This window comes from Microtus oregoni, unplaced genomic scaffold (genome assembly GCF_018167655.1).
Source record: "Microtus oregoni isolate MIOR12 unplaced genomic scaffold, Mior012 000036F_ref0000092, whole genome shotgun sequence".
In the NCBI taxonomy this organism is placed as follows: Eukaryota; Metazoa; Chordata; class Mammalia; order Rodentia; family Cricetidae; genus Microtus; species Microtus oregoni.
Genome location: NW_024543095.1, coordinates 26,499,598 through 26,523,208, shown reverse-complemented (window position 1 = coordinate 26,523,208; position 23,611 = coordinate 26,499,598). Strand labels below are relative to the sequence as shown.

At 42.7% G+C, this 23,611-nt stretch overlaps 1 protein-coding gene across 1 annotated transcript in view; it reads left to right on the top strand.

Moving 5' to 3' along the window:
• The window catches only part of Oxct1 (3-oxoacid CoA-transferase 1), a 116,506-nt gene that overhangs the window by 15,558 nt on the left and 77,337 nt on the right, over positions 1-23,611 (top strand). Inside the window, exons 4-7 of the mRNA XM_041631158.1 lie at positions 7,169-7,304; positions 9,511-9,660; positions 12,865-12,971; positions 15,199-15,259. Coding sequence (XP_041487092.1) covers positions 7,169-7,304; positions 9,511-9,660; positions 12,865-12,971; positions 15,199-15,259 — 454 coding nt within the window. The remainder of the gene's footprint in view (positions 1-7,168; positions 7,305-9,510; positions 9,661-12,864; positions 12,972-15,198; positions 15,260-23,611) is intronic.

Below are 23,611 nucleotides of genomic sequence, written 5' to 3'. Positions count from 1 at the left end.
TGCTCCCCATTTGTCAATGGTCCACATCTTTAGCCTTTGTATCATGAGCTTTTAGATGACAGAGATGTAGTTTACTCATTTTATTTTTATCATCAGGGATGTTACTATTATGTCAGACAAATGTATTTGATGAGTTCATGAATTAGAGACACTATAGAAAGGCATGCGTGCTCTCGTTGTAAGCTATCCAGTAGAGTTTTCAAGGCCTAAGCTTGAGCTCCTTATCTGGTCCAGTTGTTGAGAATCTTAGGCATTGCCTGGTTGCTATGCCAGGAGACAACCAGCCTAAAACAAAATAAAGGCCAAATACATAGTCAGTCCCAGAGCCAAGATCAACAAATACAGAAGGTCATCTTTAAATAGGGCCAAGTTAAAATGTGTAATGTGTTGCAAAAATAAACAGAGAGGTCTGAAAGAGTGGTCAGAAAAATTTCCAAGTCAATGAATGACCGGCTATGTTCTGGTTGTTGGAATGGACTCTGTAGGCTTGGAGGAAGCTTCGGATATTTAAATCCACAAAAAAAAAAAAAAAAAAAAAAACAGATGGGCTGTATCCACCTTCATGGGCTGGTTTATGGTTATGATTTTATTAGTCATAGCTCTGGATATTATCACTGGTAATTGAGCACTCTTCCAAAGCGACTCCTTTAAAAGGACTGATTATAGCTGAAGGAAGACAACATGACTGTTAAATAACCCTGGAGATAAAAATAGGGGTGCTGTTGCCGCTGGCCCTCACATGGGGGCCTTAAGAGAACCAGTGTTTAGAAGTTTTGTATATAGAAGGGAGAGAGAGCCTGTGGACCACAGAACCTGACATCACTATTCTCTGGACCTCATGCTCCCTGACAGTGCCTCCCCCTTGGCTCTGCCCAAGCAGAAGTCAGGAGAGCTCCTGGTTCAAGACGTAGGCTGGATACCAGACAGACTGGAAGCTAACAGTGGATCCAGAGGGACAAATGGGGACTAATGAGTGATTGTGCCGCTCGGCTTTGACTGTTTCTGTCAACCTGACACCACCTAGAATTGCCTAGGGAGAATCTTATTTATTTATTATTTATTTATTTCCTGAGTGCTGCGATTAAAGGTGTGCGCCACCACCACCAGTCTGGGAAGAGAATCTTAATGAGGAATTATCTAGATCAGTTTGACCTAGGGGCACATCTTTGAGGGATTGTTTTGATTGGCACAGCCCATGGTGGTGGTACCACTTTCTAGGCAGGGGGTTCTGAAGCATATAGAGAGGAGAGCTAGCCGAGAGCCAGTAAGGGTCCGTGCATTTACTCCTTTCTGCTCTTGGCTGGGTTTGTGTGGCTATGATGATTCAATTTCCTGTTTGGCCTTTCCTGCGCTAATGGAATTATGAACCGGATGAATGCTTATTCCCCCTCAAAGTTGCATTTTGTTGGGCTATTTAATCACAGCAATAGAAATGAACCTAGAATAGTTCATTCCTGTTAGAGAAGTTATGGCTGGGAGAGGCCAATGGAATGCGGCAGGAGATTCTTTTATCAAGTGCTCACCAAGTATTTCTGCAGTCCCCTTTCGTGCCATCTGGTGGACAGGTGCTTAGGATGTAGAAGTGAAAGAAAAAAGCCAAAACCACCACTACCACCACCACCACCACCAAAAATAGCAGCAGGGTAAGAGTCCTTGCCACAGACCTTCTGTTCTATTTGGGAAAGACAGCCAATAGCCAGTCAGTATAAAAACACATTAGAAAGTTTTGTGACATGAGAGAAAGAAAAAGAGCAAGCAAGACGCTCGGGACCCTCTGAGTAGAGCGATGGCTGTCAGCAATCAGTGCGGTGGTCAGAGTGGCACTGAGTTAACATCTGAGCCCACGCGAAGGAAGTAGACTGGGCGAGGAGCCATGCAGAGAAGAGATTCTGAGACAGCAGAAAAGCAGTGCACAGGCCCTTAGGGAAACATTCCTGGTGTGGCTAGGGGAGCCAGAGAGCAATAGAGAGTTAGAGAAGTGAGCAAAGAAGGTTCTGGAAAGAATGAGGCCGGAGACATAAATGGCATGCAGATAGATGGCCTCGCAGGCTGCTCTGGAGCTCTGTGCTTTATTCTGAATAAATAATACCTCTCCAGGGCTTTGAGCGAGCAGGATCCTTTCCGCTTCCATGTTTTATGTGGTTCTCTTTGGCTGCCATGTTCAAGGTGCACCGTAGGGACAGAAGCAGACAAGGGCCCTCCTGTGCCCAGGTAATGATGGTGCAGGACAGAGGGGCGGAGTGAGGAATGGCTTGGCTCTTAAACAGGTTGTGGGGTCAGGATGTCTTGATAGGCTTCATAGGGAGAGGGTAAGTATGGAACAGAGTTTTGCATTCCCTAGGTTTGTCCTGCCCATCTCTAAGGAGGGAGCTGCTCTCAGGCAGGCCAGGGCAGGCTGAAAGAGAAGCTAAGCTTGGAGGAGAATTGCTAACCTGAAGTGGGGCCTGGGCCTTAGGGGCAGTGAGGAGAAGTGAGGAAAAAGAGAAGGAGGAGGAGGAAGGAGAAAGAAAACAGGAGGGAGGGAATATGGAAAGCATTTCTCACTAGAAAGCCCGCATCTTTGGTAATCGGGAGACCTCTAGTGGACAAGTGTATTATTAACTCGTAAGGCTATTTCTCTTTTTTTTTTATTGAGAAAAAAAAAATTTCCGCCTCCTCCCAGCCTCCCACTCCTCCCCTCCTCCCCCCACTCCTCTCCCCGTCCCTCTCAAGTCTGAAGAGCAGTCAGGGTTCCCTGCCCTGTGGAAAGTTCAAAGTCCTCCCCCCTCCATCCTGGTCTAGGAAGGTGAACATCCAAACTGGCTAGGCTCCCACAAAGCCAGAACATGAAGTAGGATCAAAACCCAGTGCCATTGTCCTTGGCTTCTCAGCAGCCCTCATTGTCCGCCATATTCAGAGAGTCCGGTTTTATCCCCTGCTTTTTCAGTCACACCAAGGCTATTTCTCTTTTAACTTAAAAGTAGTTTTCAAAGTAGGATACCATCTGGGCAGTCATTCACTTACTGTGTTCCATACTTAGCTGAAGACTAGATAGATGAGAAGCCTCAGACTTGCTGACTTCCCTCTGTGTCTGAAGCTAGGTAAAGTTGACCTTGTGTGTGAACTCACTGACAGACTTTACTGGAGCCCATTAAAGGGAAACTGCTCCACGTGGGAAAAGTATGTTTACTAGCCTTTAATTTTCTTTTGGAAGAAAGATACTGTCTTAGTTAGGGTTTCTGTTGCTCTGTAGAGACATGATCAGCAACATAACTCTTATAAAGCAGCACATTTAATTGAGGTGGCAGCTTACAGTTTCAGAGGATCAGGCCATTACCATCACGGTGGGTAGTGGAGGTGCCGGCAGACATGGTGCTGGAGCTGATAGTGCAGGCAACAGGAAGTAGACTGAGTGCCACACTGAGGGAATCTTGAGCAAAGGAGACTTCAAAGCCTGCCCCATAGTGACACACTTCCTTTAACAAGGCCACACCTTCTTCAACAAAACCTCCTAATAGTGCCAGTCCATTTTCCTTCAAACCACCACAGATCCTAAATATAAATGATATAGATACTTGTATGCCTCTGGTGGGTAAGAAGCAAAGATTATTGAATGATAGTTTTTTGTTATCTATATACCTTGAGGGATACGGTGTGCAGGATGCCATGGGAACGGGAGGTAAGAGGCTTTGAATTAGGAAGGAACCATGTGATCTGAAATGGGCATTGGTAAGGTTGGTAAGAGAGAGTGGAGGCAGGTGGTTGTTGCAAGAAACGCTAGTGGTTTGTCACACAGGCTACCATACTTAACACCTTTGCTTGTCAAAACAAGTGGGATGTCTCTAGTGGCTCTTAGATCCATTTTCCCCCAGCTCACTCTTCGGTTAGGTTCCACTGTGAAAGCTAAAATTCTGCAGGGTTTGTGTCTATGTCATGTAGTAATATGAGCAGCGGGGCTGCGTCCCTGGCACCCCAGCCGCCTGGCTAGCTTATGCCCCGAAATAACAACACACAAACTGTATTCATTTAAACACTGCTTGGCCCTTTAGCTCTAGCCCTTACAGGCTAATTCTCACATCCTGATCAACCCATCTCTAATAATCTGTGAGCACCGGTCTTACCGGGAAAGGTTCAGCATAGTCCATCCTGGGTGGGAGCTTCATGGCGTATGTCTGCCTGGGAGCCGGGCATGGCGTCTCTCAGGCGTCTGCTCCTGAAAGGAGAGCTGTGGAGTCTGAGCTCACTTCCTCTTCCTCCCAGCATTCTGTTCTGTTTACTCTTCCCACCTATCTTCTAACCAATGAGGGTCAAGCAGTTTCTTTTTATTTAACCAATGACCTTCCTCCATCAATGTCAGGGTAACACATCTTCGGGATGCACCACCTCCCCAGTGCTCTAGATTTACCCTCTCTTCTATATTCCTGTGGTCTCCACCTTAGTTCAGATGCTCGCCATTGTTTGGACTATGTCAAGCCCTTCCTGAGTTCATTGTCTAGCCTGTTATCTGTCGGCTGAAGCATCTCCTGTCCTTCAGGGTGAAGTCCTTCAAGGCAGATCGCGATCAGGTCCCCCTCCCACTTCTGCCTCCAGTGCACAGCCCATTTGCTCTGAGCTCTGAGGAGGATGCCTCAAGATCTCCATCTTAGTGTATTTTCCAGCTCTGTTGTCCTTTTGCTTTCATCTACTTTTCGCCTTCTGTATGACCTTTTCCCTTCACCTAGACTCTCTCTTCCCTCTTCCTCTGTCAACAGGCGGATCCTTAATCTTCTGTGTTCTCATCACATATTACACAGACACCACTTAGCACATCTTGCTGTGCTAGTTACAGACTCACGCTTATTTCCTCTAACCTCTTAGAACTACACAGGGCCCAGGGCCAGGCCTTCTCAAGGCTGTAACCCCAGAAGGTGATATTCTGTCTCCGGGGTAGAGTAAGCATTGGAGGTATGGGATTGTTGGATGAATGAATTCTGCAGACAACATAAGATGTGTGTGGGAGGAGCCATCAGAACATGCAAGTGATTGGCAGGGAGGAAACAAAAGCTCATGTATATAAGAGGATTTCAGGGCCTTTTTATTGAAGTTTTATCTTTTAAAAAACTATAGATACCTAATATTAGAGTGGTGTAGGACACTAACCATACACAGATATATAGATAGGATTTTACAAGCTGCACAGCCATGAAGCCAACACCCCCGCAAAGACATGGGACAGGGTCAGGTCTCCTGAAAGATCCCTTCACAATGCCTCTAGTTACTACTCTTTTCTCCCGGCCCTGATCTACATTATGGGCACTTTGGATCTCATTCATCAGTCCCGTCAAAGTCTAAAGTGCTTGTGAAAGGAGTAATCCAACATGTACACTCCTGTGTATAGCTTCTTTCATTCAACATTCAGTCTGAGATTTGTCCATGGTGGCTAGTGGTTGTCCAGCATGCAGTCTCATTGCTGTATTTTATTGTCTGGATAAACTATAACTTATCTATTCTGTGAATGGGCATTTGAGAGGCTTTCATTTTTTGTCATAATGGGCAATGCTATTGATGAGTATATTATATATGTCTTTTAGTGAGCATTAAATATAAGTTCTTGTTTGTTGAAGACCCAAGAGTGAATTGCTGACTCAGCAGCTGGATTTTTTTCAATGTTAATAGAGTATGGTAATGGCTTTGTTATTTTTTTTTTCCCTCCTTAAAGCGATTAGTATACATTCATCTTAGCACACAAAAAAAATTCTGGTGTTTTTTGTCCTTGCCTACTGACTTGGTTTTTTCTTTTAATATGATCATTCCTTTGTGTTTATTGTGTTCTCTCGTTATGATCTTTACTACTAAAAATATTTTGTCCTTAAAAGTAGTTTTATAAACCAGGTGGTGGTGGTGGCACACGTCTTTAATCCCAGTACTTGGGAGGCAGAGGCAGGTGGATCTCTGTGAGTTCAAGCCCAGCCTGGTCTACAGAACAAGTTCTAGGTCAGCCAGGGCTACACAGAGAAACCCTGTCTCAAAAACAGCAACAACATAACAACAATAATAGTTTTATAAAGCCAAGCCTGTATCCTATCACTTGGAAAGCTGAGGCAGGAGGATGTTGAGTTCCAGGCCAACTTAGATTACATAGTGAGACTGTTCCAGACAGATAAACCAACCTACAAACAAAGTTCATTGTTTCTCTCTAGTTGGGTAAAGAGCTTCCAAAATCTTTGAGCAGGGAGAGATAAGCCGATGGAAAAGGGACAAGCTTTCATTCAGTAGTTAACCTATGAATTGTGCTTAAAAATGCAGGTGCATTTTTCTATGAAAATATGATAAAAACAAAGAAGAAATGCGTGCACCTGGAGGTTTTTAATCTAGAAAAGGTCAATAGTGCGTGCATCATTTCTAAGAATAAACTGAGTCCTCATTTTAAATTATTAAACCAATATATATATGTATGTATTGTAACTAATGAAGGATTCAATTTGCTGCCTGCAGTCCTTTCGTTTGAGGGGATTAAGGACATTCAAGTGTACAAATATTGTTAAGGAAAATGTCTGTGATACAGGAAAAAATGCTCTTAGTATTATGTATAACTTGGGTTCCTAGTTCAATGAATGTGCTCATCTTTGTCTTAATACAGGAATGGACCCTTCTGTTTGAACATAGAGAGCCTCTGTACTGGAGTGTTTGGGAATGCTCCAAAGCATAGGGCAGGAGCCAGGCCATCACGCTTAGCATCTATCACAAGATCACCTTGCAGTAGTAAAGAAAACAAAAATGTGTGGACTGGAACTGTAGGCTGAACAGGGGCTGGAGCTTCATTAGCTATGTCCCTTAGTCTCTGAGAGCTTGGGGGATTTGAGATAGATCTCCCTGTGTAGCCCTGGCTGACCTGAACCTCACTACATAGACCAACTGGCCTCAAAGCCCAGAGCTCCCCCAGCCTCTGCCTTCCGAGTGCTGGGATTCATGCCAGCCTTTTAAGCTTTCCTATCTCCGCCTGTAAAACAAGAAAAGACAAGCCACCTTCTGAGTTCTTGGAGTGGTGAGGGCTAGAAGAAAAATGTGAACAGAATTCTTTAGAAGAGATTGTTTTCCCTCCAAATTATTGAAGTTTCACATCTTTGAAAAACAAAACAAAAACAAACAAAAAGTGTGCTAACAGTATTCTGTAGGTGGGCTCATGATTACCAACTCCCTTTCTGTTTAGGGTCGACAACTTTGGCCTGGGCCTTTTACTTCGATCCAAGCAGATAAAACGCATGATCTCGTCATACGTGGGAGAAAATGCAGAATTTGAGCGACAGTACTTATCGGGAGAATTAGAAGTGGAGCTGACCCCTCAGGTGAGGAAATGCATCTGCTTTTGTTTCATAGGGCCAGTCAGTGCCAGTTAGTGTCAGTTTATAGAAAAGTTCCTTTCTTCCTTCTTAAAGCTTTGTTGTTGTTCCAGACAGAGAGATGCTATTTCATCAAACCAAGCGACCTTGTCTTTGGGTCGCTCCTGTTGATTCTAGATGACTACTTCTTGTGACTATGGAAGATTAGGTATCGCTAAATAGAAGATATCCATGCTGCTGGATAAAATTTTTAATATGATACTACAGTGTACGTTGTGTCAGAAGCAAACAAAAGGACTTACAAAAATGGGATTGTCTTAAAAGCCAGTTTTAATGAATCTCAGTGTTGGAGATTTTTGAGCGGTCAAATCTTGCTGACTCAAGTCATGAGAGTAAAGTCTGTTGGAAGGTGAAACTCTTTCATCAGGAAGTGCCTGGGCTCAGAGCCTGAGGATTTAGGGGACTGATAAATGTACAGCCATTTGTACAGTTTGTGCAGCAAGTCTGTACCTGGTTTCCACTTCTCCTAATTCATCCAAGGCAGCTCTCGAAGCCCTTTGGGCAAAGCAAGGCTCTACATGCCCAGGGTGCCGGTGCTCCACTTTGACACACTCTACCTTCGCTCTGCAACTGAGTGCCCCATTCTGCCCCAAGGTAATGTTGCTTCAGAACTTTGCCAAGTTGATAAGGATGGAATGCGGCCAAATTTTTTTTTTTAATTTTTATTATGTATACAACATTCTCCCTCCATGCATGCCCACAAGCCAGAAGAGGGCGCCACATCTCATTACAGATGGTTGTGAGCTACCATGTGGTTGCTGGGAATTGAACTCATGACCTCTGGAAGAACAGTCAGTGCTCTTAACCACTGAGCCATCTCTCCAGCCCCCAATGCGGCCAAATTTTAGAAAAGAAAATGATCGGGTACGTGCTAGTCTAGAGAAGGCATGCATCAGGGACTGTTCTCTGTGACGGCGGCTCCACCGCGTCTCGGTCCCACCCAGTTACCCACAGCACAGCACAGGCATCTCTGCCTGTTCAAGGGCTGCGCTGGGTTTGATATGACTCAGCTTTCATTTCAAGTTTTGTGAATGAATAAATATATACATTTCTAGTTTCCTTGGGTTTCTATAAAAATCAACAAGCTCAAAATCCCTCCATAGATCGAGTAGCTCACACCACAGAAACTCATTTCTCATAGTTAAAACAGCTGGAAAGTCCAAGATCAGGAGACAGCCAGTCCAGTTTCCTAGGGAGTCTTTTCCTGCCTTCTGGTGGCTGATGTCTTGCTTTGTCCTCTGGGGCACTGGGATGAGCAAAGTGAGCTCCCGGGTGTCTTTTCTTATAACAACAATGATCTGCCTAGAGCAGGGCCTACATTTATGGGTTTTGCTTGGCTTTGAATTTTTATTGCTTAGATAGCTTCTTAAGTAAAAAAAAATTATGAAAGTAAATTTATGAAATTTAAAGTAAATATGGGCCGGGCGGTGGTGGCGAACGCCTTTAATCCCAGCACTCAGGAGGCAGAGACCAGCGGATCTCTGTGAGTTCCAGGCCAGCCTGATCTACAAGAGCTAGTCCCAGGACAGGCTCTAAAGCTACAGAGAAATCCTATCTCCAAAAGCCAAAAAAAAAAAAAAAAAAAAAAAAAATTTCCTTTTTTTTGAGACAGGGTCCTGTTGTGTTGGCATAGTACTTGGTATATAACTCACGTTGAGCTCAAAACTCATGGCCTTCTTCTTGCCTTAGCCTCCCAGATGTTAAAATTACAAATATTTTTCACCCTGTCTGGCATACCTATTGCTCTTAATGATAAAATTATTTAGTTTACACTTACACATATTACATGGTAAAACAAAATTTAACACTTAAAAATATACGAATAGCTACATTTATGTAATTAAGTTCTAAATTTGATTTCAAAACATTAAAGTAGACGTTTGTAGAATACGATGTCAAGAGACCAGTGGGGGTGGAGTCTAGAAACTGGCAGCATGACAAAGGAACAGTTATATTTGAATGGGGGTCAAGAATGGAATGATTATTGTCTTTAATTGATGCTTCAGCTTGGAGATTTCCAAGCACATACATTGATACACACTTTGGAGGTGGTGAGCCTCTCAAAGATGGGAATTACATCTAACAGTGTCTGTATTCCGAGTCCCAACTGCACTTTGTGGACTTTTCACAGATATTGGTTGCTTATTTGTAGGGTACACTTGCAGAGAGGATCCGTGCCGGCGGAGCCGGAGTCCCTGCCTTCTATACCAGCACAGGATATGGGACCCTGGTACAAGAAGGAGGATCACCCATAAAATACAACAAAGATGGCAGTGTTGCCATTGCCAGCAAGCCACGAGAGGTAAGATATTCCTCACCCACGTGACTCTAAGAGAGCACTTTCCTCGTGAGATTCTGTGTGGACTCCTTTGATGGTTCCCTCGGTGAGATAAACAGTCATTCATTTTCAAAAAGGTGAGACTTGTAGCTAAATCTGGGTATCTGTTCATACTTAAAAATCACAGAGGGAAATTAGAATACATTAGAATCAAAGAAGCCATAATCACTATACATTCTACTGTAATTAGGGTTAGTTAACTGATTTTCTGAAAGGTTTTAACAAAAGGACAAAAATACCACTTACCAGGGTAGAGGCATATGGATTAGAAAAGTTAGTAAAGAGTACGAAGACGTGAGTGAAAATAATAAAACAGAAAATATAGGATACTATTGGGGGGGAGTTCCAGTCAATACTGCGATGGAAATTAAAGATTTCCATTTGCTTAAAATACCCCGACCCCAAAAGGTAGGAGTAAGATAAAAAAAAAACAAAAACAAAAACAAAAACAAAAAAAAAAAACAACGGCGTTAACGTGATACAAAGAAATGAACATACCATTTGAAGGCCACGGGCTACGCACGTAGTTAAACATTCTGTTGCTAGAACAAAACAAGTCATACACACGCCCTAGACCAAAACATTCTGTAGGCAAACCACTCCCTCGTTGGAATCCAATGTTAACTCCTTAAGGGAACTGAAGCCTTGGTTGGATCCTTAGACTTTTGTTTGTGGTAGAAACCTATCTACTTCTCCATTCCTGAAATACAAGGCCTGGGTATTAGCCACACCTGTTGACAATAACCTTGCGAGAGCAGAACTCTGACCTAAATCTAGGTGGAACCCTTGAGGTGGAAACAGACCTTCTTTTAGGAATAGAAGTTCCAACTTTCTGACCTTCAGACAAGGGGAAACAGGCTCACGTTGTTTGGTCCTCAACAGTGCATGAATTTAGTACCTTTGTAATTTTCTGTAAAATTCAGTCTCTCTCTGATCTCTCTGTCTCTCCCCCCATCCCTGCCTTCCCAGTCTCTATCCTCTGGCTCTGGTTTGTCTATTGTCTGTTCACATAGCCTAGAGTTCCCTCAGTATTATAAGAAGTTAATAGTGAATTTGATTATGAGTGTGATATGTTTTAAGTTATATCTTATAAGTCTGACCGTGGTCGGTAAGTTTTATGGTTTTGTAGGGGCCCACGTTAGAGAGTGGGTGGCCATGCATTGATCCTGGTGGGAACAGGCATTGGCTGAGATGAGGTGGTAAAGTGGAGTTTGTGCAAACTGGTTAGAATCAGGCCAGATGTTAGTGATGGAGCCACAGCATATAACATAGAGGACAGGAACCAAGATTGCTCTTATTGAGATGGGGAAGGCATGGGGCAAGCAGAGAGCTGTGTCTGTTGGGGAAGAGATGTCCTTAAGAAGTTCAGGAGTCTCAAGAGGAAGTGCTTGGTGACTCTGGTAGGAAATTCAGGACAGTAGGCATGATATGTGGGCATCCAAACCCTTAGGACTAGACACACAGTCCTGGGCCACTTTGCAAGCAGAGGGTCCTCTTTAACAGTTAATAGACAGGCAGAAGAAGCACCACAGTGGAAAGTGAGAAGGGAGGCCCAGAGGAACCCCGGGGGAACCTGGTGATTTGAAAGATAAAAGAGGGAGCAGTTGGGCCAAAGGAAGGCTAAGGGCTAGAGTTAAACAATAGTGTGCAGAAATGGAGAGCACTGGTGAAATCTGATGGGAATGAATTCCAGAAGATCCTAAAGACGAAGCAGAGGCCACTGGCACCATTTGCAGTGAGCACAGGAGTAATCTTGGTAACGCTTGTTGCTTCCCTCTTTGAGGTTTAAGACAGGTGACACTAGAAAATACTTGCATTTTCTACATCTCAGCCATCATCCTTGGTGGGTTTTCTGTTTGCTTTCTTTTGGGAAAGCTTTGTTGGGGAATTTTTGATGCTCTCTGTAGGCCAGGCTTCTCTTGATCTTCCCGCAGTCCTCTTGCCTCTGCCTCTAGTGCTGGGATTACAGGACTGTGCCACTACTTGCCTCGTCATTGATGTTCACGGTGATGAGTTTTGAGAGACTCAAGCCTTTAAAATAACTTTCTATGTTATTGCGCAACTAATCTTATATAATTTCATGGTCCTAGCTCATGTCTTCTAGTAAGAAACAGGGCTATCTTTGGAGAAGCTTTCCTTTAAGAAACGATCTGTTTGAGACTCTGTAAAAGTAAGGTTGGAACGTTGCTCAATGACAGAGCACATGGTAATGTATATGAGACCTCAGGGTCAAGTCTCAGCATCTCCTCCCCGACAAAGCAAAGCAGAAAGTAACTGAACCCCACCTTTGTGTCGGAAACGCATCCAGTCCATTGTCCACTAGAGGGCGCAGTGGGAATGCAGTTAGAATTCGGCTTTCACAGGGCTGCCGTTGTGTGGGAGGAATCCAGCCCTCAACGGGATTGTTTCAATTCTGTTTAATTCCCAGAGGCAAATCTCCAAGGGGAAAAGAAAGGAAGTGCATACTGGCAAAGGAGAGTTTTGTTTTGTGCTGTCTCCCAAAAGACCGTAAACGTTTAAAACAAATTCAAAAGCATTGTGTTGTATCAGTAATGACTGAAGATGTGCAATAAGTTAAAACCAACATTTGTAAAAGCAAAGGAAGCAAGAAGTTCCTACGGGTAAAGGCAAAAACCATACAGAAATTTTGTGTGAAGAAAATCTACAAAGATGTCAGTAGAAGCATGCCCATGCAAATGCGAAAATGCCAGTTCTTTTCACATTAGTTTCCATCGACTATCTCAACAGTAATTCTAGATCACAGATTAATGAGAAGCAATAGAGATGCCATTTCGTGTAATGTACACATTTTTATTTGGGTAGAGGGATAGAAGGAAAGAGGGGCTGTATTCTATGTCCCCAATGTCACCAAGACACACAGTCAAATGGATATTGACACACTTTACCGCTTGGACTTGTAGGGGTTTTAGTTCCTCAGACATACTAAACTTGCACTTGTTGTGGGACCTGTGCACGGCGTTCTCTTCCTGAAGCCTCCCTGGGCTGTTCTGAGAAAGCCTTATGCTACAGAAGTAGTCTCTTGAGGTCCCTCCCCCTGAGAAAGCCTCCCTCGCTAGGCTCCTAGTGTGTGCCTCTTCAGAGCACAGCACGGAGCCTGGTTGTGTGAGTCCCACCCAAATGTCTGACCGCGAGTCCTGTTTCCCGCAGGTGAGGGAGTTTAATGGGCAGCACTTCATTCTGGAGGAAGCAATCACGGGAGACTTTGCTTTGGTGAAGGCCTGGAAAGCGGACCGGGCAGGAAACGTGATTTTCAGGTACTGTGGTAGCTAAAAAACAAAACAAAACACCTCACCTCCTGTCTTGGGTGAAAAGGTAGTTATACCTCAAGTGGAGTGCCTCCCTAGGGCCCTGTGGTGCATCCTCAGCATTTAAACAAAGCTAATGGAATGGGTGTCAAGAGCTCCGTGCTTTCTAAGTTAGGATGCCACAAAAGAATGCCGCAGCGAGCTGCTTTCTGACCGTTTTTTCAATGGCTTAGAGTCATTCATGCGCACCCGTGTGTGCACTTGGGTCCGGAAATGCATGTCGTCCCAGTGGCCCTGCTGAAGTGCTGTGTTTGTACTTGTCTGTTCCTGTTGGCCTATGGCTCGCTAAGTAATTAGATCCAGGGCCGGGATGGAACTGAGTTGAGGGAGTGCTTGCCTCAAGCCTCTGGCATTACATTCCCAGCACGTGGAGGGCGGAGGAAGGCACAACACAAGTTCAAAGTCATTCTCACTCCATAGGGAGTTTGAGGCTAGCTTGGAATCTATGAGACCCCATTAAAATGAAATGGATTAGTGGATGGGGGTGTGGAGAGAATGGGGGTGGGGTGGGAACCTGGATTGGTATTTTTAAAAAATCGAATAAATTAAAAAAAGAAATGGATTTATGTCCTCTTGTACACAGGTACCTATAATTGTTTTTTCTATCTATATTTTCATTGCCAAGAGTAGTTATTTTCTTGGCAAACATGACAGCAGCCAACATATATTTTTTGTTTTAATATTGCTATTTTTATACAGTGTCTTGAAAATGTCAAAATTGCTCTGATATTTTGGGGGAAACGGCTAATAATAGTTTAGGTGAGTTCCTTTCCTGTGGGGCCAATGTCTCCCGAGAAAGCCTTCTAAGCATTCCATCTGAATAGCCAATTATCTTCACAAATGCTGAACTCTTCTTGTTTGCATTATCTGGGTAGCCACAGGCCTCTGTGCTTTTCCTGTCTTTCGATGAACCTCTGCATATTAAGCTCTAAGTCATGATAAGTATTTAATGCCTTGGATTTGTAGGTTAGATAGTTGTGTTTTGGAAGTTGGGCCACTTTGGCTATATATGAGAGGTGAGCGACATGGTCTGTTCGGTTATAGAAATCATTTTCTTCCTCATCATTTTGTTATTTGCAGCTTTAATGAAGGATTCTTTTAAAAAGTGGTTTCTTTTATAAAGAGGCCAAATGTGGTTTGGCCTCAATCACAGTCAAATCCTCCGCAGCACTTGCGTTTTTAAAAATTTATTTCTGAAGGAATTAACGTGATAGTAACGTTCTGATTTCCTGAGTTGTAGGCTTTTAACATGCAACTAAATTTGGAAATCCTAGGCAAACTAACATGCTGCCTGCGTTCTCTGACCATCGGTGTGATGTTTGTAAAGCTCTGATGCCCTGTAAATAAAACAAATGAAGTATTATAGCAATTATCAGTTACTTCAAGTATTTGTAGAATTTCTTCCCGTGCTCTGATGCCTGCCTGTGGTTTCTGAAGACTTTACTTGGGCCTCTAAGCTCCGACCGTGTGTAGGTGCTAATGGTCACTGAATGGCGGCCCAATGAAAGCTCTCAGCCCAGTGGTCAAGCAGTGTAGACTCTCAGAATACAGATATCACTTGTAGTCACTAGGATAGCTGGTCTATACATCACACCATTGTTCTCCCGAGTGATTGTTAGGTGGACTCACAGTGCCTGTGAGTGTTCATATACTGTCAGCTAGTGGAAACTTCTCCTTATTTAGTAGGAAAAGACTGTACCCTCTCCTGTGAAGCATTTGGTCTGTCATCCCTTTCTCTTTGCCTTTGCGGTACTGGAGTGGAACCCCAGGGCCTGGTGCACACCGAGGAAGTGCTTCATCCCCACGCTGCATCCCTAACTCTTTCTACTTTTTAAAAAGTTTCTCAGTGGAATATTTAACTATGGTGGCCAAGTTTAATCTCGGGTAAAAGATTAGGAGATTTTAATTTCGGATATCTGCGAATACCCATTTTATTTTTCTATGTAAAAGCTATTGATTGAACATGAAAAATGGTCTTTCCTTCCACCTACTCTCAAAGCCATATAAATGGGATGAAATGGCCACGAGAGCTTTTAAGTTTCAAGGTGGTTGTAAGTCACGCGCTCTCAGGTGTACAGATTCTTGGCATCAACTCTTTTAGTCTGCATTTTCAAGTTGAAAGAGAGGAGTCTGTCTTTGATCTTTCTCCCTCCTCTCTCCTCCTTGTCTGATATAGGAAGAGCGCAAGAAACTTCAATTTGCCCATGTGCAAAGCTGCCGGAACCACAGTGGTAGAGGTAAGAAAAGAGGCTTGTGAGTTCATGCTGTGAATTTTTCATTTCATCTTGTTTTATTTTTGGCGTTAGTTTTCAGGGGGACAAACAAGGAGAGTTATTTTGTTTTGTCTTAGATAGGGAGAGATTCTCTTTATATAATTTAGATATGTTGGCAGCTTTCTGGTCAGCTGTGCTCACTGGAATGATGTGTTGTCTTTGGAAATACACTTGGCTTATAAAAGTCATTTGGTCTTTGAACAAAATAAGATGAAAATCTAAGATGCATTGATAGACTGTCATGTCATACTGCTGAGTGACAAGAAATTGTCTGAGAAATACATTGAGAAATAATTTTTGGTGCATTACAAATATCATGGAAATATTTATAACAAGGTAGGTACAATATCACTTAGTTATATGATCTTATGGGACCTCCATGTTCCACATGTAGTCAGTCATATGTGGTGCACGACTGTGCATGGCATTCCGGTAAAGTAGGAAGTCACACCACTTGGATTGATTGGCTTACTGAGTTTGATGATCGGAATTCTTTCACACGGAGTGCTGTACAAATAGCTACTGTAATAGGTTCACTCAGAGCAGTTGAATCTAGGCATTGACTGACATCATTAGGCATCGTAGCATTTGAAAGAGGCTTGGACCATTGCAGAGACTTTGTAGACTTAATGATTTGGGATAGAAATAGTTGCTTGTACTACCTGCCTGTCATTCGGGGTATACATATGTGAATTTCAAAGGAGACTTCAAAATGATTCTCAGCGTGGCTTTGAGATTCATCTTGAACCAACTCTTAATAGGAGTTTGGCATAGTCTTCCTTAGGGAGGACTTTGTGGGAACCTAATTTGGGACATGGAAATGTGAATATATGTTCCTAACTTTTCACCTGATGGTCATGTTGAGTGACATCTCTTATGTGACATTTGGAATCCACAGTTGGCTAAGGTGTTACTTCACAGTGACACTTCAGGAACACTTTCTCAGAGAAAGTGAAGCACAGTGTTTCCCCAAGTGATGGGGGATGTGTCATTTTCCATCCAGTTTTATTTTTCGGTGGTTTTGCTATATTGTGTGCATTCAAAAAATGGATCATGCAGCCCTGTGTGTATCTTATTTCTTATTTATTGAATAATTTTAATGACAAGACTGACACACATCTGTAGTATCAGTGAAGTTAGATTTTTTCGTACCGTGACAAAACACCATGACCAAAGGCAACTTGAGGATTATAGAGGGTTTATTTCATCTCATAGCTTGTAGCCTATCACCCAGGGAAGCCAGGACAGGAACTTGAGGCAGAAACTTAGAGGTGGGAACTGAAGCACAAGCCATGTTTACTGGCTTGCTCTCCCCATGGTTTTTTCATCTTGCTTTTTTATACATCTCAGGATCATTTGTCCAAGATGGGCCCTCAATCAATCATTAATGATGTTAAATACTCCACAGCTTTGCCCAAGATTCCCTCTTTAAGTCCTGGAGTTAAGAACATTGACTGCTCTTCCAGAGAACTAGGGTTCGATTCTCAGGAGCCACATGATGGCACACAATGGTCTGTAACTCTACTTCTAGGTTATCTTACATCTTCTTCTAGCTTCCAGGTACTAAGAACGTATATGGTACACACACATATAGGCATAACCACCTATATGCTTGAAATAATAATAATACTTTTTAAAAACGACTCTTTTTTCCTAGATATGGGTTTATGTCTAGGTTTGTGTCAAGTTGAAAGAAACCAGCCAGCACAAAGACCTACAACGAATAGCTTAACGTTGGGTTTCCCTCGCTTCTACACATCTACAAGAAACTGGCATTATCTTGGGTAGAATTCTCTTTTAATTATTATCCTAGTATAATCTGGTTCTTTTCAGCAACATGTATTTCTTATAGGAGCAAAAATGAACTTTTTGGTGTCCAAGAGACAATGTAGATAGCAAGAGAGGGTCCCTTTGGCTTTAAGGAGAAAGTTATTGAACTACTATAGCAGTTCAGTATTGAACAGGTTGTTTCCAGGTTCTGGCTATGACAAACAAAGCTGCTATGAACATAGTTGAGCACATGTCCTTGTGGCACGACTGAGCATTCTTTGAATATATACCCAAAAGTGGTATTCCTGGGTCTTTTTTTTTAAATTTATTTATTTATTAAAGATTTCTGTCTCTTCCCCCCACCGCCTCCCATTTCCCTCCCCCTCCCCCAAATAAGTCCCCCCCCCTCCTCAGCCCGAAGAGCAATCAGGGTTTCCTGCCCTGTGGGAAGTCCAAGGAACCCCCACCTCCATCCAGGTCTAGTAAGTTGAGCATCCAAACTGCCTAGGCTTCCACAAAGCCAGTATGTGCAGTAGGATCAAAAACCCATTGCCATTGTTCTTGAGTTCTCAGTAGTCCTCATTGTCCGCTGTGTTCAGAGAGTCCGGTTTTATCCCATGCTTTTTCAGACCCAGGCCAGCTGGCCTTGGTGAGTTCCCAATAGAACATCCCCATTGTCTCAGTGTGTGGGTGCACCCCTTGCGGTCCTGAGTTCCTTGCTCGTGCTCTCTCTCCTGCTCCTGATTTGGACCTTGAGATTTATTGAGGAAGGTTGTTTCCAAATTTTCTGAGAAATCGCCATACTGATATTCAAAGGGGCTGTACAAGCTGGCATTCCCACCAGCAAGGCAGGAGTGCTCCCTTTACCCTACAACCTCTCCAGCATAAGTTGTCATCAGTGGTTTTGATTTTGGCTATTTCTACAGGTGTAAGATGGAATCTCAGAGTTGTTTTGATTTGCATTTCTCTGATGGCTAAGGATGTTGAGTATTTCCTTAAGTGTCTTTCAGCCATTTTAGATTCCTCTGTTGAGAGGTCTCTGTTTAGGTCTGTACCCCATTTTTTTTTATTGGATTATTTGTTCTTTTGATCACCAATTACTCGAGTTCTTTGTATATTTTGGAGATCAGTCCATTGTCTGATGTGGGTTTGGTGAAGATCTTTTCCCATTTAGCAGGCTGCCAGAACAAGCCATCTTTGAACACATGACCTTCCTGCCTCCATCTACCAAGTGTTTGGATTCTTTAAATTGTGCACAACACATGTTGTTCAATTATATAACAGTTCATTTATGATAAATGTTTTATACCAAGAAATAAACCAACATGTGTATGAAAAAGAAGGGAAAATCAAATCTCCTTTGATATTAATTATTTCTACCATGTATAAATAACAGTGTTGCATTTGGGGATATGTTTTCGCTTTCTGTTGCATTCTTTATAAACTTATGATATATAAAAACAAAGGGGTAAACAGTGATGTGTGACTATCATCACATGTACCTTTCTGATGAGTCTTTCCCTATGAAGCTGTAGCCCCATCAGCTCTGGTTGTGTTTGCCTGCCCCTGTGAAGGAACTGGGTGATTATTTGAGAGAAACAGTAGAAGTGGGTACATATGTTGGCACACAAGCCAGAGAGAGGTTTCTCTTTTTAGCCCAGACTGTTATTTCTGGACTTTCTCTGAGTGGGCGAAGTCTTCCCTGATGATCTTCACAGGTTGATGAGTAAAACCAGCCCGGAGCGACTCCTGGGCGTTGCAATGCGTGTGTGTGATGAGGAGCAGTGGGGGCTGTCTAGTCTCCCAGGCGGGTTCTGTTGGCTCTGTCTCTGGAGGACTTTTGTCGGCCTCCCAACCCCGCATGACACCTTCTCCCCGTCTCCTGTGTGCATAGCATGCTTACCATAAATCTGGGGGAGAGCCGAGAGTGCTTCACTTCGGAGATAATGCAGCCTGCATGTGTGTGTTGTCACAAAAGGTCGTCTGACTCAGCCACGGAAGGCTGCCAGTGCTGCCTGTGACTGAAATAACCTGGCTGTTTCTGGTCTTTATTTTATTTTACTTTTCTGTTTTTGGTGTGTGTATGTGTGTCAGCGTGAGTAGCCTGTACTCTGTGTGTATATGTGTGCCTGTGTGTGTGTGTATATATGTGTGTGTGTTTGTGTGTGTCCGTGTCATTGGCTTGTGCTGTATGTGTGTGTGTTGTGTGTGTGTGTGTATATATGTGTGTGTGTTTGTGTGTGTCCGTGTCATTGGCTTGTGCTGTATGTGTGTGTGTTGTATGTGTGTTCATGCATGTATGTGTCGTTACCATCGGGCTGTGCTGAGGTTGATTTTATAAAACAAAGATTTGCACGATCCCCTTCCAACTATTTTGATTAATTTTGAGTTTTAGTTTCAATAACTTATTCATTTTCATAACTTAAACTCATTTCTATTACCTAGTATTTATATTATGATATATTGACATAACTGAATATGAAAAAACATTTGCATAACAAGATAATAGATACACACAAATACAGATAAGCCGCCTGCTTGGCATACAAAAATTGAAGATTTATGAGTTATCTATTTGAAGATAAGAGCCTACTCCTCCCCTTCAACCACTGTCATGATAACGACGTGTTTTTAGCCCCCCCCCCTTTTAAAATCTGTGTCATAAGAAGATGTAAAAATCTGTTTTACAAAATGAAAACAAGGTTTCTTTTGTTACATCTGCAAGAGCAAAGCTTTGGAAACCGTGACTTCATGTTCTGTATCAGTGACAGGCAAAGCCATCTCTTCTTAGGAGGGTGACTTGAGGACTTGAGGCAAAGATTAGGGGTACATCTGCCATCCACCATGTGTTGTGCCTGGGTAGGGAGTACAGAAAGGTGAAGATTGCAGTATAAACAACATTGCCTAAGGTATGCTCAAGATGTGTCTTTTCACCAAGGGCTCTGAACATACGTGACTAAGCAGAGGGAGTAATGAACCCTCCTGCGCCTCAAACAGCTGCAGTAACTGTCCATCATCCTTCCTGCCCCATCCCCGTGTCACCCCTGCAGTAACTGTCCATCATCCTTCCTGCCCCATCCCCGGGTCACCCCTGCAGTAACTGTCCATCATCCTTCCTGCCCCATCCCCGGGTCACCCATTTTACCTTGAAACAAGAGCTAGGTATGATCCAGTGATGTCTTAACACAAGTTCTCTGATGCACAGAAGTCCTGGCGCTGCTGGCACTTCTCAGGGTGCTGCAAATTCACCAGTGAACCAGAGAGAGAGAGAGAGAGAGAGAGAGAGAGAGAGAGAGAGAGAGAGAGAGTTCTCTACTCTTGGGGAACCTTCATTCTCATCCAGATGGCCAGAAGGTAGAGTAAGTGAGATGGAGCGCATATAATATAGTAATGTTAAATTAAAGAGAAAAGGAGTATGAAATGTTAAGGAAAGAAAGAGAATTCTTAATCAAGGTGTTTAGTGAAAAGCCTTGTTGTGATGATCCTTTAGAAAACAACTCAAGAAAACGAGGAACTTAGATTTTCAGTTAACGGAAGGGCAGCTTCTTGTGGGGCATGGGAGAAGTAGCATGGTGGGGAGGGCGAGTGCCCTGTGTGTTTGTAGAATGATGCTGCAGATTCTCTTGTCTTCTGAGCATGCCCGTAGACAAAATCCTATGTTGAGCGTAGCTTTCATGAGAGGGTAGTGGTGGTATCTTCTTCAGAGCTAGGTGAAATGTGATTTTTATTTTTAGGATATTTTATAATAGTTCCCATGAAATTATTCAACCTTCTTACAGTTTGGCTGTGATTAGCCCCCTCCTTCACCCCCATTCTGGAAGCTGGTCCTCATTATGACAATACTAAGAACTAATGGAACCTTTAAGATTTGGGGATTAGTGGAAAGTAGATTAGGTAGGTAATGGGGTTACTTCCCTTAAGAGGGATTAACAGGAGTCTTCTGGAGTGAATTAGTCTCTAGAATGTGGATTGCTCAAGGCTGCCATCTTTCTTTCTCTCTATGTTCATTGAGTTTGGGAACCCTCAGCAGAGACTGTAGTGATGGGGCTACCTGGTCTTGACTTCCAGCCTCTAAAATGAATGGACATAATGGACACAGACCAGTCCTTTGCTGTAATAACAGACAGCAGAATAGTACTTCAGCCTGACAGTGAGAACAAGATGAGGAAGAATGTGATTTCAAAACAGGAACATCTTGGGGTGTGTATGTGTGTCAGTATGCATAGTGTGTACTCTGTATGTGTGCCTGTGTGTGTGTATATATGTGTCAGTGTCATTGGCTTGTGCTGTATGTGTGTGTGTTTGTAACTTAGGTGTTGTAACTCCTTGCTCCGTTTAGTGAACTTGATGTTATTGTCTTAACAGAAGCGAGCAAACTGGTTCGTATTTCTCTTTCTGATAGAATGTGGGAACCTGGTGGCTTTTAACCAGGTGGCTTAATGACTTGAGTGGATGATGTGGATTTGTGATCTTCATGGAGCACCCCAATTCATGCATCAGTGTTTGAAGACTGACCATGTTCCTGCCTGTTCTAGAGAAAATGGAAATGCCTCAGGGGCAAACATAATTCCTTTCCTCTTAATTTTCTTTTTATTTATTTATTTTTAATTTTATGCATATCAATGCTTTGCCTATATGTGTACTTATCTGTTTACTACTTGTGTGCCTAGCACCGTGTGAGGTCAAAGAGGAATCTGGTCCCCTGGAACTGGAGTTACAGATGGCTGTAAGCTGCCATGTGGGTGCTGGGCTTTGAACCCATGTCCTCTAGAAGAGGAGCCCTTATTCTTGACTGCTGAGCTATCTCCCCATCTAGCTTTTATTTGAGATCTAGAGATTACTAAGATCTTGAGGTAGGATTACAAAAGCTATGGGATTCAGTCTGTGGACCATAAAAGGGCAAAAATGGTGTAAACAGAATGACAACAGCAAAATAAAGCTGCTCTCCCCATAAGGCAAATGCTTTTCACTGTGTGGAGGAACTTTTCTAGATCCAGGTTCAAATATTCATGCGACACACAGGCAATAATTGCTCATACCTTGCAGAAGTCATGCACACAAACATCTCTGACTGGCATGTGGAGACACAGTATTTGTGAGAACTTGGCTGAAATGCCAAACTTGACGCTCAGTGTGTCAAGGCCCTTCAGTACACTTTAAGCATTAACCCAGTAGAGCTCCCTGTCTCAGTCAGCGAGAACAATGAGGCCGATGAAGAACCAGCCTACCCTACCACATAGTGGTGCACAGTTGTAATTTTAGCACTCAAGAGGCGCTTGTAGGAGGGTTGCAAGTTTGGGGCCAGACTGGGCAACACAATGAGTTCGGGGCTAGCCTGGATGACACAGTAAGACCCTGTTTCAATAACAAATGAAAGGAAAAAAGCAAAGAACTGAAATAATATATCCTGATCTCTTGGACCCACCTGTTTTTGTCTGGCAGTGTTGAACAAACACAAAGAGGAAAGCCGAAGAGAGATGTTTGCTATGACAAGAGGAGGGAAAAGAATCTTTCTGTCATTCAACCATGAGAGCCTTCGATCTGAGAAAGAATGTCATTGACATCTTGGTTCTTTTGGCATGGATATGGGAATGATGGAAATCATGCATATAGTTTATTTTGCTTTTAGACCCATTAAATTATATAATGTCTTCAACTCGCATTTATTTTCTTCATAATTTTTCAGTTATTTATGCTTTATTTTCATTTTTCTTTATGAAAACTTTCTCAAAGAAGTATCTATAAATTCTGTGCTTCAAGTTTGGCCAGGTTTAAAATGCTTTGACAGAAAGTCTGCTAATATCCAACATAATTGTACTAAATGACCTGTTTTAAGGTATTGAAGTATTTAAAGACTGTTCATTCCCTTGAATTCTCATGACATATTGGTTTGGTTTTAAAAAATGGAGACTAATGGAGATGTATTTAATGAAGACATATTCTACTTACCTAATGGTAAAATAACCTCAATAATAAAATTGCTATAACATTAATAAATGTAGAATATAGACTTGGTGAACGCCTGCTAGTTCCTTCTTTCCTTTCCTTCCTTCCTTTCCTTTTTTTTTTTTTTTTTGGTTTTTCGAACAGGGTTTCTCTGTAGCTCTGGGGACTCTCCTGGAACTCTCTCTGTGGACCAGGCTGGCCTCAAAGTCACAGATATCCGCCTGTCTCTGCCTCTTGAGTGTTGGGATTAATTCTTTTCTCTTTTAGTGACTTGTAGATTACTAAATATAAGTCTTAACCTCATGACCACTTGCATGGAGAACAGCAAACTAAAAATGAGATTCATTGATGATAAAGATATGTTAAATAAAGTGCTAATCTTGACATTTTATTTCTTGTTGCTTGGTAACAATGCAGCAACTTTGAGAGAGTTCCATTATCTCTGGCACAATGGACATGGTTGCATTGTGAGGTAGAAACACCCATTATAGCAAGTGATTTGTGTGCCATTATCCTCACAAGAGTTTGGTTCAGCTTCTTTTTGTTAGTTCAGAGTTCCTGAAAGACAAAGTCATTTTAATAATATATTGTTTTTTTGAT